Source organism: Plodia interpunctella, chromosome 21 (genome assembly GCF_027563975.2).
Source record: "Plodia interpunctella isolate USDA-ARS_2022_Savannah chromosome 21, ilPloInte3.2, whole genome shotgun sequence".
In the NCBI taxonomy this organism is placed as follows: Eukaryota; Metazoa; Arthropoda; class Insecta; order Lepidoptera; family Pyralidae; genus Plodia; species Plodia interpunctella.
Genome location: NC_071314.1, coordinates 473,150 through 487,425, shown reverse-complemented (window position 1 = coordinate 487,425; position 14,276 = coordinate 473,150). Strand labels below are relative to the sequence as shown.

Genomic DNA, 14,276 nt, shown 5'->3' with positions numbered 1-14,276 from the left:
CATTGTTTCGTACGAGGCATTAAAAATATAAAACAAAGAAACTTTAAACAATATTTTATTCCCTTTATTAAATTCACCACAACGCCTTGATTACCATTAACACGGAATTGTATTAAATATAGGCACAAAAACTGAAATAAATAAATGTTGTACACATAGACTATATGAGATCTTAGACTGGATATTTTCTGAAAACACAGCGTTAAGCTTCTCTTAATGCATAGATATATATTTACAAACTTGTTAAAATATGATATACTAACTTAAATTTTCATATTGTACAGTCTACAGCACATCAACCTAGAGGTTCATGCGGTGTAATTTGTTTTGCTGTTGACAGTACATTGAGATTTGTCGGACATTCCTCGTTTCAAACAACCCATACATATTATGGTGTCCGAAACCCTTTTCGACCCTGACCTCTCGCTCTCATCTGATTATTTGCCCTGTTAGTTCCGCCGCTACAAAGCGGAGCCTGGTCTGTTTTCCTGCTTTTTCTTCTCCATTTCGCACAGTCTTTGATATTCTTAGTTGTCAGGCAATTAGTACGCATACCTCCGTGGCCTAAATGGTCATCACGCCGGACTGCTACACTGAAATTCCCGGGTTCGACCCCGGTCAGGTCAACATAGAAAATGATCTTTTTCAAATTGACCTGGGTCTTGGATGTTTATCTATATATGTATGTATATGTTATAGAATATAGTATCATTGAGTTAGTATCCCATAACCCAAGTTTCGAACTTACTTTGGGGCTAATTCAATCTGTGTGATTCAGTCTGTATATATTTATTATTTATTTAATTATCATCCTTGACGACATCAAGCAACTTTTTGAGTTAAAAGGATAAAGCTCATAATTTTTCTTTCGATCCACAGTCCAGTCTGTCATCATATATGTCTATGGATTATTAAAACCCAATAAACACCCTTAATTTACCATCTTCGACACGGATACCAGACGAGATGGAAATAAAAGATGGCGCCGATAAAATGTCAGCTCAGGTGCTGAGTCACTGACCTTCAACCTTCGCCTTGACTTGTTATGAAGATGCGAATCCGAATTACACTTTTGCGTGGTAATTAAGTACTTTAACAGGTATAAAGACAAGATTACACTCTTTATCACCAATAAAATGTAATGAATTGTCTTCTACGTATAGTATAGCTATATGACGACATCTTTTGAAATACATTTTGGGTTTGGTGTGGTCTAGTGATCCGATAAGGCCGTCGAGGCAGAATGTTCACCGTCCTGGTGGTCGTACGACCTGATCAGAAATCTCAGGGATAGGCACGACGCAGATCACGTATTGTCGCTCGTTGATGTTTATGGGAGATGTTTATGTCCTGCTGTTGACTTCTTGATGATATTTATTATAATGACGATTAGACGACTATATAAATTATAAATTTAGGACGTCCTAACTTCGATAATTCTTCTTCTTTCGGACTTAACCCAGGCCAACGATCGCTGCTCATCATTATAATGAGTGTTTGCCCTTTTTCAAGTGTAACATTTAAAATAATATTGTCATAAAAAAAGTTCATCGTTATCTACATAAATCTGTACTGTCAACAGCACACCAACCTTCCCAAATTCATTGCAAACTCGTCGCTGTTTACAGCGCCATTGAGGTTCATGTAGGGTAACTTGATGTACAATAATATTATCTCGTTTCAAGCGCGTATGAAATCAGTAGGTATAAAAACAAGCTTTGGTAATGAGATACACATAATACATGCATATTTCATGCTTGATTGACAGTGCAAATTATGTTTTCTAGGAGATTCTGATAAATTTACATCTTTAGGTATTTATTACAGATTATTCAATCTTTTCTTGATCATCAAAGATTTTACGTATTTGTGACTGAGTGACTTGGCTGTTGTCTTCATGTTCAATGGTCGGTCACATACAATTGAAACTAATAATATTAATAAATATATCGCAGTAAGGAACCTTACATGACTTGGGTTATACCTAGTGATTTCATTTCTTTTCATAGAGATACAGCTTCATCGAGATTTGGCAAGTTTTTTATAGAATATTTTTGATGTAAACAAGAAAGTTGCTATTTATAATTTTAAAACTTGACCGCATTTTGTTTATTTACAAGAAACCGTCAATAGTATTGACTATCAGTGTTTCTTGGTTTGGTATGATCTCAGTATAATACAATAGGTGGACCAATCAGCTTATCATGCGTCTGCGCCAGAAGCCGAATTAACGAAATCGGCATTTCCCGAGCCGTGTCCAATCAGTCTCGATTCTCGATAGCTATCAGAAAGCGCAATTATAAATGAGTATAATCGACATCGTCACTCGAGTCGGCCGAGCGTGGAGGTAAACGAACGCACTCAATTGGTATAGTTTAGTATAGTACTAGGTAAACTATACCAACCTGTACTGCCGTCATACGGAGAAATGACGTTTCTGCACTAACTTGAAAACGGAGAAAAAAAATAGTTTGTGATTTTCAATTTAAAAAGTTTTCTGCGCGAAAGAGGTTAAGATATTATATACTTTTACGGTTGTAAAATGTGTAAATAAGTGAGATCTATGGGTATAGGTATTTATTATATTTATTTTTTATTTAATATCGTTAATAATTAAAATTTTATTTTTCTTCTTAGTAAAAAAAATATAGAAAAATCTTGAATACTGTATTGAAAAGACGTATATGGCTATATGTGTCTTTTCAACTCAGAAACTTTAAGAGCCGTCTTTACTACTTAGTAAGAATGTAAAAATTGGTTGTAATTTACTATTTAACAAACACATTTTTAGCCATTAGCTGCTGTTCAAGTTATTATTACTATTATTAAAAAATGTATTATATTATATAATAAAATTTTTCGTTTTTCATCTATGAATTGGAGTTTAAAACAAAATGAAAAAAAACACGTTACGAAATAATTTCTTTTATATTGACATAATAATTAAACATCACAAAAGTCTAATAAGAAATTATACTTATACTGAAAGTTTGCAAATTTTAAAAATTTACAGTACTAAAACGACAATCACAGCTTTGGTAGCTCAATAAATTCAGAGTATTAGTATACATATGTTCCTGAGGGCCCACTTCTTGAAATTCTATGAAATTATGCTTGGGATTTAGTGAACAGTCCAAAAGAATTGTTTGAGATCACTCCAATTGAAATCAAATCAACTACATAAAAAACTTATTCTATTACTTCTTCTTTCTAATTAAATAAATGTTTTCATGGCTGCTTAATCCCTATTAATCTTGACTTAGTAATCATATTACATCCAGGTTTTAACTGATACTTATTTTCCATATTTGCATTTTTTTTCATTTGTTTCCTCTGTGCTGGTGTCTTGTCATACTTTGTACGTTTCCTAACTTGCCCTTTCTTCGTTAGATTTTCCGAACTATCTTGATGAGACTCTTCGGGTGACTCCGGAATGATAATATTAATCGGCTGAGAGTTAGGAATGATGTCCATTGAGCAGTCTGAATCTTCGGAACTTTGTTGCAGTTCTAAACTTGAAGGTATAAAATCTTTATCAAAAATTGAATCGTCTGAATCAAAATCCAATTAAATCAATTTTTATTTTAAAATCTCGTCATTCAAAATCTCGTTATTCAAAATCTGGCTATTCAAAATCTCAAAAGTATCATGATTCAACATTTGGTTATCCATAGCATCGTTATTCAAAATTTCGTTATTCAAGTAATTAGTTTCACTGGAACTAGTTGGTTGTACTAACGAAATTATTTTTGAGCACCTCGAAGATCTCGCTTGATTAGACTGTAACAATTATAACCAAAACCTATTTTTTTCACTGGGAACCAGCCAAAGCCAGGATGCGTATACTTATGTATAATAATAAAATAAATATAAAGTAAAATTTTCTACATGTACCTAATTTCATCAAAATCCTGGACGGAAATACGTAATTGAGTATCCTGACACACTCAAATCCAAACTTTCATATTTATGAATAAATATAACCTATAGTGGGATTACTTATGCGTAAATATTCATACATATCACCATCACCACCACCACATTCAGACATACCACCCATCTAAACCCGTGGCGTGCCGAGGCGATTTGTTTTATAGCAATTATTACATTTTTAGCTTAATGTTGGATAGGCAAGTTCGTTTGTAATGTCATAAATTTTATAAATTGACACATGAAAATATCGTGCATATACTTACCATATTTCCGTAAAAAACACGGAGACGAGCGTCGCATAGACGTCGGCTTTCGCCTCGGCTGCCTAGGCGCAACTGATTGTGCGGACAACGTGCCACGAACTCCCCGCAGTCCCCGCACATCAAACGATACTACGAAAAAAGGACGCTACTGCCACTTGCGTCTAGGTAGTTTAGCGCCTGGTATACATAAGTGAACAATGCTAACATAAAGAGGCACATCTTCGCCAATCCGACTTTTCTTTTTATTACAATATAGAAATGCCTTTTCATTATATGACACATTACAAAAATTGTGTTAAAAAAAGACATTTCTATTTAAATATGTCTTTTCAATTTATTATAGAACAGAAAGGTCCATCCAAATTAGTATTATTAGTGAAATATTGCAGATACGTCCTATTTTGCAGTTAGATTTTATAGGTTGCGTTTGTTTTAGAAAACTTTAAAAATACTAGCAGATGCGTCTTATTCTCCTGATTCCGAATCAGTATGAAACTCATTTTCGATAAAAACGTCAGATGCGTCCTTACTCCGTATGACGGCAGTGTAATCCATATGCTCTCATATGTTTTAGGTTTTATTCTACCAATGTACCGAATTTCAAAGAAATAAGTCTAGAAGTTTTTCACATGAAAGAGTGTCAAACATCCATGCATCAATGTGAAGTTGTAAGAAAGTATAAAATCACAAGACTGGACGTCAAGGTTGTTAATGTTTTACGAGACAAGTTCGGGAGTCCAAAGCAATGATGGAAGTGTTATAATGATGAAAAGCAGAAGTTTAAACCGCATAATTGTTGTCGTCAACACCCTAATACTAATTTACATAGAGAGTTGAAATACAGCTGATCTACCGATATATTTTTTCAGTTACATTCTATATAAATATGTATCCTAAGGCTCTAAAAATTCTAGTGCAGTGAGGACCATCAAAAACAGGATATATCAGCCATTTGATACCAACCAAGCCTTATACGAGGTCGAGAATATGAAATTGCTTCTTATATTCTTCTTGCTATGAAATCTTAGCCGATAACAGTCAGGAACACAGGGATATTATAATATAAACAAAATTTAAATAAATTTATGATTATATATATATATACACACTTAAGCTGTTTGTTAAAATTAAAACTAAAATAAAAAATATTAAATTAATTTAAAGAAAGAATTGACACTAAATCGCCGTCGTTGTGCGGTAAAGTTCCCAGAGGGCTGGCGACATTTCCTCTTTGTATGGCCAAACTCAAACGTTGGCCAAAATAGTGACCAGCCCTTGGGTCCTCAGAGACATCGACCAGGCGTGCGGAAATTTCTTTGTAAAGGGTTTTTGCCAAAATTTTAAATAGATATGAAATTTAGTTTCAATATTGTGAAACGAAACGCGGAAACAAACAATCAATTAGGCTTTTAGCACAATCATCTAGATTAGCAACGGGTAATAATATCGCAATTAGATTGCCGTGACTGCCGCCATTTTGATGCGATTTATATCTTACATACCCACTAAAATTATTTTTATTATTGCAGATGATTTATTCGTCAATAACAGTTCGATGCGTTTGAATAATTTTAGTATTCTTCAAATTTTTGTATTATTTGCTATGTAGTGTTTTTTTTATTATACAACATTCAAGCAAGATAACGTGAACTTTTATACCTTTATAGCTCTTTTCTTTTCATATCGAGTTACTACTAACATTGGTGTCAGATTTTGTGAATGTCGCCTAAAAGCATCTGCTATGGTTATGAACTCATGAATGACAAAGATTGAAATAACACAGCTGAGACACACTAAATTAAAAGATGCTCCGCCAAATTCTTCAGCAATTAGCAAAATTAATCAGACGTTGATGAATTAGCACCCAGTAACCTTGGTAGCTATCACGGTCCCAACTAAATAATGGGCTACAGTCTGACTTAAATTGGGCTTTAAGTATAACCAAAAGTCCAGTTAGACTAGGATATAAATGCGACTAAAATTGCTGCTTAAAGAAGAATGTAAATTCGAATCCAAATTTGTGTATTCAAATTAAAATTATATTAAGTCCTTTATTTGAGTAAACATTTCACTTAAAACGTGTATGTCTACTGTCGACTTCCAATACGCAGCTGAAGATAAGCAATATTATGTTCCAGCATCTTCTCCTAAACACGGAGATTGTAAAAGGTCAAGGATAAGGACCAGAAGTTCTAGAAATAAGACTTACAATTAAGGCTAGATTATTCTATTCATAGACTAACAATCTGTTACCATTTGAGAATTATAAATCCGCTATGCAAACTATATGTCTTTATTGTTCTTATTTATTTCGATGTTACGCTAAACATTTTTAGCCTAATAATTTTCAATGAGGCTGATATTGCACGTCTGGAATCTATCTAAATGATGGTGCTAATTGTGATGCAGTTGATTAGACTGCACTGTGTCACCGTCAGCGTAAATTTAGATAAATTGGAGTTCGCGCCATTGCCGCGCAATGTCTAGTATTTCAGACTATTTCGAGCTGATGATGTTTGACGCAAAATTAATAGACTGCCGACTTATTTTTAGGTACCTTCAGTTTTTTGACAAGTAGTTACATTATACAAATCCTTTCTAAGAAAATGTAAGGAACTTATATCATGTACTCTGGGAAATTGACCAATTTTTTTCATTAGAATACTTAACAAATTTGGCAAACTGTACTCGTATCATTTGCGATCTCGTCGATTACAATATGTTTACTATTTTAAATTTTCAAATAAACGTTATCAGTATTTTTAAATCCTTGCGTTTTTTCAATTAAATTATTTGCCATATAATTCTCCATTTATTTCTATTGAAGTTGCAAATTTTCATTGAATAGTTAATTCACTTCTATAAAACGTAATATTATAACATTTAGTTTCATCAAATAAACTAGATTTATAATTTTGAATTGTCTTGTTCCAGAGCCAATGACCATCTAAGCAGGATGTCGTGCGCGGGCGCAGTGCTCCTGGAGGCGCGGCCGTTCAGGCCGTTCCGTTCCTCCGAGGAGTACCTGTATGCTATGAAGGAGGACCTGGCCGAGTGGCTGACAGTCCTCTACCCTGAGCTGAGGATCAACGCAGACAACTTCTTGGATAGGCTGGACACAGGCGTCGCTTTGTGCAGGGTGAGTTTAATTTAGAACACCGTGTCTAATTTAAAATTATTTTTTCATGAATACAATACAATCGTGTCGATTTACAAGGGACAATTTATTTATTCGTATGGCAATTTTGACGGTTGTTTCAGTGTATGTTCATTCCATTCATCTTACAGGATTTAAAATCTGAATCCAGTGCATAGCGTTATTTTCAAGAACAATTAAAAATATACAAATAACCTACAAAGAAGCGGTGGTGGTGTAATGGTTAAGACTGTCCCGACTGTGCCCGCCTGTGGATCGAATGAATCCTACTCGTGCCACATGAGTTTTTATACGAGTCTGACTCATGTATAGTAGTTTTCATCGTCCACCACTTGCTTCCGGTGAAGGAAAACATCGTGAGGAAACCTGCACACTGGTTGATTCTTATTAACTTGTGTGTGAAATGTAGAAGACAATGGCAAACCACTCCATTAATAATGCTAAGAAAGTTGTTGCGTGTGTTTCATTCCACGTAACAACCACGACCGTCAGCCATGAGGAATACGGCTATGAAGAAGAACATACCTACATAAAATTCAACAAATTATTAGTTCCAAACTTATATCGTCGTCGTCGTGTCTATCTAGTATTTGTTACATTTTTCTTTGGATCTCTTGTCATTTCTTACTCCTAAGAAATTCTTTGGATCTCTTGTCATTTCTTACTCCTAAGAAATTCTTTGGATCTCTTGTTATTTCTTACTCCTAAGAAATTCTTTGGATCTCTTGTAATTTCTTACTCCTAAGAAATTCTTTGGATCTCTTGTCATTTCTTACTCCTAAGAAATTCTTTGGATCTCTTGTCATTTCTTACTCCTAAGAAATTCTTTGGATCTCTTGTCACTTCTTAGGAGTAAGAACAAATACTAGATAGACACAACGACGACGATATAAGTTTGGAACTAATAATTTGTAGAATTTTATGTATTCTTTTTAAAATTTTAGATACAGTTTATCGTGTATATGTTATTTACGTTTTAAAAGTGTTACAATAGATAATCGCGGATTTACATAATCTTTGCTTACAACAATGTTTTCGCTTCAATGAAATAATTATTCAAATCTAAATTATAACATATTGGTATTTTCACACATTGAATTTTAATCGCTGTATAAAATTAATACTTTATCTATATTCATTTAATCCCGCCGTATCTGATAATCTAATCTACAGGATGTATCTGTTCACAAATGTAATCGTAAATAATTTATTTTAGCTAGACCAATATGTATTCAACGATGTACTTGCAAGCTTCAATCTTCAACTTAATAGAGTACTTGTGTAACTAAAAAATAAAACATAAGTAAGTTTACTGTTATTTTGTCAGTTTTAGTATTTCTGTCATCATCATCCGTTCACCCTTCATCATCATCTGTCAATCTGTCTTCCTTATCCCACCTTATGTATGGTCGGTACAGCATGTCAGCCTGTTGTTCTCCCTGTCTGATGTTAACCGATCTGTTACTTTTCTCTTTCCTTCCATTCATCATTTTCACTTCTGTCTTCTTCTATTTCTTTCTAATACATTTTTTCTCTACTTAGGTACTCATAGTTAACTTTAAAACTAGACTAATTCTTTGATATTTCAAATGCAGTGAAATCACACTGCTTAATGTTTATACTGTGGCCCATGAGCTTCGAGTACATAAATTTGTTCAGTTATGTGATATACGTCAGTCATTTATATGAAATGTTAGAATCAAGTAGGGCTTATTGATTTCCACGTGTATTAACGTAAGGCGCAATAATCTTATCGTGTTTTGGTACTTGAATATCGTATATCATCGATAAACATTTTATTGGCCTCTGTGAATACCTAACATAAACATGATGTTTGGTGAAAACTTCCTCTAATTTGTGACAGGCTTTTTGAATTAATTACAGTACAGCACAGTATGTACTTCGTCCTGTATATGTTTTTTGCCATTTCACTCAACAAGGGAGCTTCTTATTAATAATTCTGTGACGCAATCCATCCATCTTTTCTTGGGTTTTCGACATCCTAAACTTCTCTTATTTTTAGCGACTTTTTTATAATAACAGTTTTTATACCACGTATACCATGTGTTAATTTCTTATTCACTAAGTTTTACATTAATAAGAGTATATTATTTCGGCGAATATTTGTATTTAAATTAATTGAGAAAACACCTTCAATTGTTTTACAACGTAGTCACGCAATGTCGTCTCGTTATAAACAATGATCTAGTTATTGTCATAATAACAGTGGCAGGCCATGTTTAATCGTGTGTGACTCTATTTATAAAATTGTCTTCTTCCGTAAAAGATAGTATAGGACCGAAATCATTGGGTATATTGATCAGAAATAAGTAAGTATATAGAATCTGACATTTTGTATCAGTATCACGACCTTATCGCACACAGGCTAGACAAAACTAAGTGTAAAAAAATCTCGAAGGTCAAGTTTAGTTAGATAGTCGGCTTTTTCGTATGTATTTATAAAACACGAGACAAGCTGTTATATTCCATGTTTTTCTATCTCTCCTGAAGCATAAATGTTAGACCACTTCGCCAGTGTTAATGAACCTATTCGAAAATGAAGCTCCGTCGACATCCCGCCTTGAATATCGTACGAAGTTGTTTGTAAAATCACAGCCGAATTTTCAAAATTTTGAGTTTTTTAAATTATTATTCTTTCGGTTGTCGCAGCCCTGAATTCAACCGGCAACACGCAAAGATAAGAGGCAGAAGAAAGATGTAGCTGATTTGACAAAAAATAAAACATATTGATATTAAGTAAACGGGTACACTAACGGCATTGATCCAATTAAAAATATCAAACAACCTATTAACAAGTTAGAAACAGTGAAAGTCAGTAATCACAAAACAGCAAATGAGTGTGACAAACAGCCATCGCTCGCGGTCCATTTCACAGAAATAATATGATAATAGTGGGTGTGCTAGCAACGTGATGTGATATAGTGTTTACTGTTTATTATGAGAAGCTTTGTTTTGTTATTTAGAGTTAATGATTCGAACACGTTAAGAAATTCAGGAAGGAAGTTTGATATTCATTGATATTTCTTAAATTGGTCGTATTTTTAACTTTTCCACATACAAACATGTATTCACGTCTATTTTACATGCGGATAGATCACCAAAACGGCGTATTCTGTAAAATTTCTGTGAGATTTTCAGAATTTCCACACTATACCCATGTAAGTATAAAAATCTTCATTTACTGACTAGCGTACGGCTAGTCTAACTACATCTAATGAATAAAACAAATAAAAATGAAGGATAATGGATTTATTACTTTGTTCTTCATCTACTGTTCTGAACTTTCGCCCTGAAAAATTCTACATGCTACCTATTACTCAAATTTGGTTTATGATGAATAAAAATGTATTAATTCAAGGTATAGCAATGTAAACTATTGGCACATGTCAAAGCATGTGTGTTCGTTCATATTACATAAACTGTAACAATATCATTGTTAAGGTTATAATCATAATCTTCAAATGTGTTATGGTGCATGTAAATTATGTTATTGTACTGTTACAAAGCCATTGTTTTGAGAATCGGTGTATTATTAACATTAATATTATTAAAATGTGTTTGACTAGCTATTTTGTACCTACACTTGTTGTGTGATTTTGTATTCAATAATCATTAACTAATAAATATAACGCTAATAATAAATTAGCGATATATTTAGTCCAGGAATCTAGAATTCAAATTGACAATATTGTTAATAGTGATATTGACAAAAACAACAATACTTACACCTAAAGTACATGTAAAGCCGACATCCGTAAATAAAATAACTGACTGTGTCTACCTCGTATGAGACGAAGACGTAATGGTACCTTATCGTATCTAATGCTAATCAGATCTAAATACAATTGCGCAAGAAGCCAAATGCAACAGATTACCGTAAATACCAATCAAAATCAAAATCAAATCATTTCTTCAGAAATTAGGCCTTCACAGACACTTTTTCACGTCATATTCTAAATTAAATGATGTTTACCAAAGCTACAAACTACTAGCATTAACATTGATATCAATCAAGACCAATTAGCTAACTAATGATTCTATTGACACTGGACTAAACGTGTGTCAGTTTAACTCTGTCAATGGCTAATGATTAAATAAATTATTTATTAAAATATTGTGTGTAACTCTTTTTTCCAGACAGTTGAATAGGTTTTATTTTATTTCGTAGCTGGTGTTCCTCTAGGGTTCACACTAGTCATTTTATTTATAGTAATTAAGTGGTGTAGTGATTATATTATAATGTGTTACTAATAAAAATATTACCTTATTGTTATTTCAGGATACATTAAACCCGTGACAATTTTTAATAACATTTATTCAGAAATCCACTTAACAGGCACATTTTTTTCATCATATTCAAAATTAAATAATATTTCCCACCGCTATAAACTACTAGCATTTCAGAACGACCAATGCTGAGAAGAAATTACGAAAGAAACTCATTTAAACAGCGTTGTGTTGTATATTTTAAATCTATTGACACAATGTTCATATCTCGATTCCAAGGTTCGACTTATAGAGAATGCCTTAGGCATTAAGTCCACCCACTGATCCGTTATATAGTGCAATAAAGTTGAAATAAATAAACAAGAATATATACAATGTTTATTGCGTCTGTACATATGGCTACTGTTTTAGCAAAATAGTGAATTTTTGCGCAAAATTTACGAAATATGCCGAAGAGGCGTGCGAGGTAAGTGTTAATGAATTGTTGCAATATGGACAAGGTCGCCTGTCTTCTACAATTAGCCGGGTTACATTGGTCAAGTGGATCAATCTGCACTAATATACAACAAACGTGATTTTTTGCCGTTTTTATTGATACTTAACAAGCGGCCCGTCTCGGCTTCGCTCGTGTAAAAACATAATAAATTATACACCTAAATCTTCACCTGGAATCATACTATCTATTGGTGAAAACCGCTTGAAAATCCATGCTGCAGTTTTTTAGTTTAACGGAACAAACAGACAGACACAAGTATGAATGAACCCTTCGTGCGAGATTCTGACCACAAATACGATAGTGTGTGTGTGTGTGTATGTTTGTTATTTTTTAACGTCAAAACGGAGCATTGAGTTGATATGATTTTTGGTGTGGAGATAGTTGCAGAGCTGAGAGTGCTTAGTGTACTTATTGTCAAGCGCAGAACCGTGGGCTATAGTATAAAAATAGTAATAATGTTTTGCACCAATTTGATAAAGGGGTTGGAAGCAGATAGAAAAGAAGAGAATATCGTTAATTGCCAAAAAACTAAATAAAATCTTAGTAAGTACATTAAATAAAAATATTTTTTTACAATATCTGCGTGTATATACATATACATATATATTTAAAGTACATAAATCCTATAGGCGTAGCCTGTAGCCTCCTGTCAGGCCTGCAAGTCAACTTCCCACTTGCCAGTCTACTCGCGCGTTACTATACCAGTGTGAACACTACTTATTTAGGATTTACATAACGTAAATAAATATCGGTTTTGTAACTCCATTGTTGCCATAGATAAAAATACTTGATTTCTTGACCTCTAAATATAATCATTTTGGCAGTGACAGAAAGAAAGGCATTCGTTTATCATTGTTACATTAGAAAATATGACTTGAAAACATTTCATACTAAAATAATAGATAGATAAAAACTTTATTTGTAGCCACAGTACACACACATACATCAATGTTAATACAAAAAAAAATAACTGACACAATAAACGGGTAAACAACAATCAGACATAAGAAATGTGTATGTGTGCTGCAGCAATACAAAAAGGTCATGGCTCAACGATGATGTTGCTCCTCGGGGAGCAACGCGTTGATTTTCAGCCATAGCCACAGTAAGTGGAGAGCAAACAAGAAGAGTAATCAATCAGTAAATCAATAAAGTAACTTACATAGAACATTACATGGAAACAGGAAAGAGACGCAACAATAAAATGGAGAATTTTGTTGATCTGTCTATATCAAGCAATAATTCTGGAGATGTTGTTAAAAACTGGTATGCTTACCAACTTATTCATATTATATAATATTATGAATTGTGAAAAACAAATTGAGAAAATTCACGATATAGTTTTGGAAGTTTTTATTTTTATAATTTTAATTTATCCCCAAAAGTAGCACAAGTGGTGGTCAAGTGGTTGACATCACGTCCACCTGCAATCGGAAGGCCCCAGGTTCGAATCCTACTCGTGTCACATGAGTTTGTATACCAATCTGACTCTTATTGTATATAGTAGTTTTCATAGACCGCCACTTGTTTCCGGTGAAGGAAAACATCGTGAGGAAACTTGCACGTAGGTTGATCGACAGTTGAACATCACTATTGTGTATAGATAAAAGAAATAATTTTATCTATGGTGCATAGGATTACTTGCTGCTTGCTTCACTACACGTAATAGGGTAGTCTTAAAAGTAATTTCATATGATTCCAATATAATTTGACAAAAGTGTTAGTAATTAACACACTCGTAAAGAAAGAAGTCGTTGTTTGTGATGACGAATACACTTGGAGTAATAAACCTTATCACCGCCAAGGAGTGCTCTTCCTAGCTAGATAAATATACCCGACGTTAGTCAGATTCGGCGAAAACTGAAACATAGCGTGATTCAGTGGAAATTATGTCAGTATTATTATAATGGTACGTGACAGCTCAGACTGGGTTTAAGATTATTCGAATAATCATCAACGTCGTCAGCTCTCAGGCTATCTTTTAGTTCTTGCTGTTATTTTATCCCTTCGATCCTGGAGATAATAAAAACAGCGGAACAACAATTACTAATTATTCATAATTTGTCTTACCTTGTCCCATCATCTGGGGTCGGCGCAAAATGTCTGTTTCCTCCACAATTCTCTATGTTTTGTTATATTTGGATCCACCCCCAGCAACCTCATAAGGATTAAAGGACAA

At 33.5% G+C, this 14,276-nt stretch overlaps 1 protein-coding gene across 2 annotated transcripts in view; it reads left to right on the top strand.

Annotated features, from left to right (window-relative positions):
• Positions 1–14,276, top strand: part of pigs (pickled eggs) — a 149,051-nt gene that overhangs the window by 73,308 nt on the left and 61,467 nt on the right. For both annotated transcript variants that reach the window (XM_053760900.2, XM_053760899.1), the window contains exon 2: positions 7,131–7,335. In XM_053760900.2, coding sequence (XP_053616875.1) covers positions 7,153–7,335 — 183 coding nt within the window. In that variant the 5' untranslated portion in view covers positions 7,131–7,152. The remainder of the gene's footprint in view (positions 1–7,130; positions 7,336–14,276) is intronic.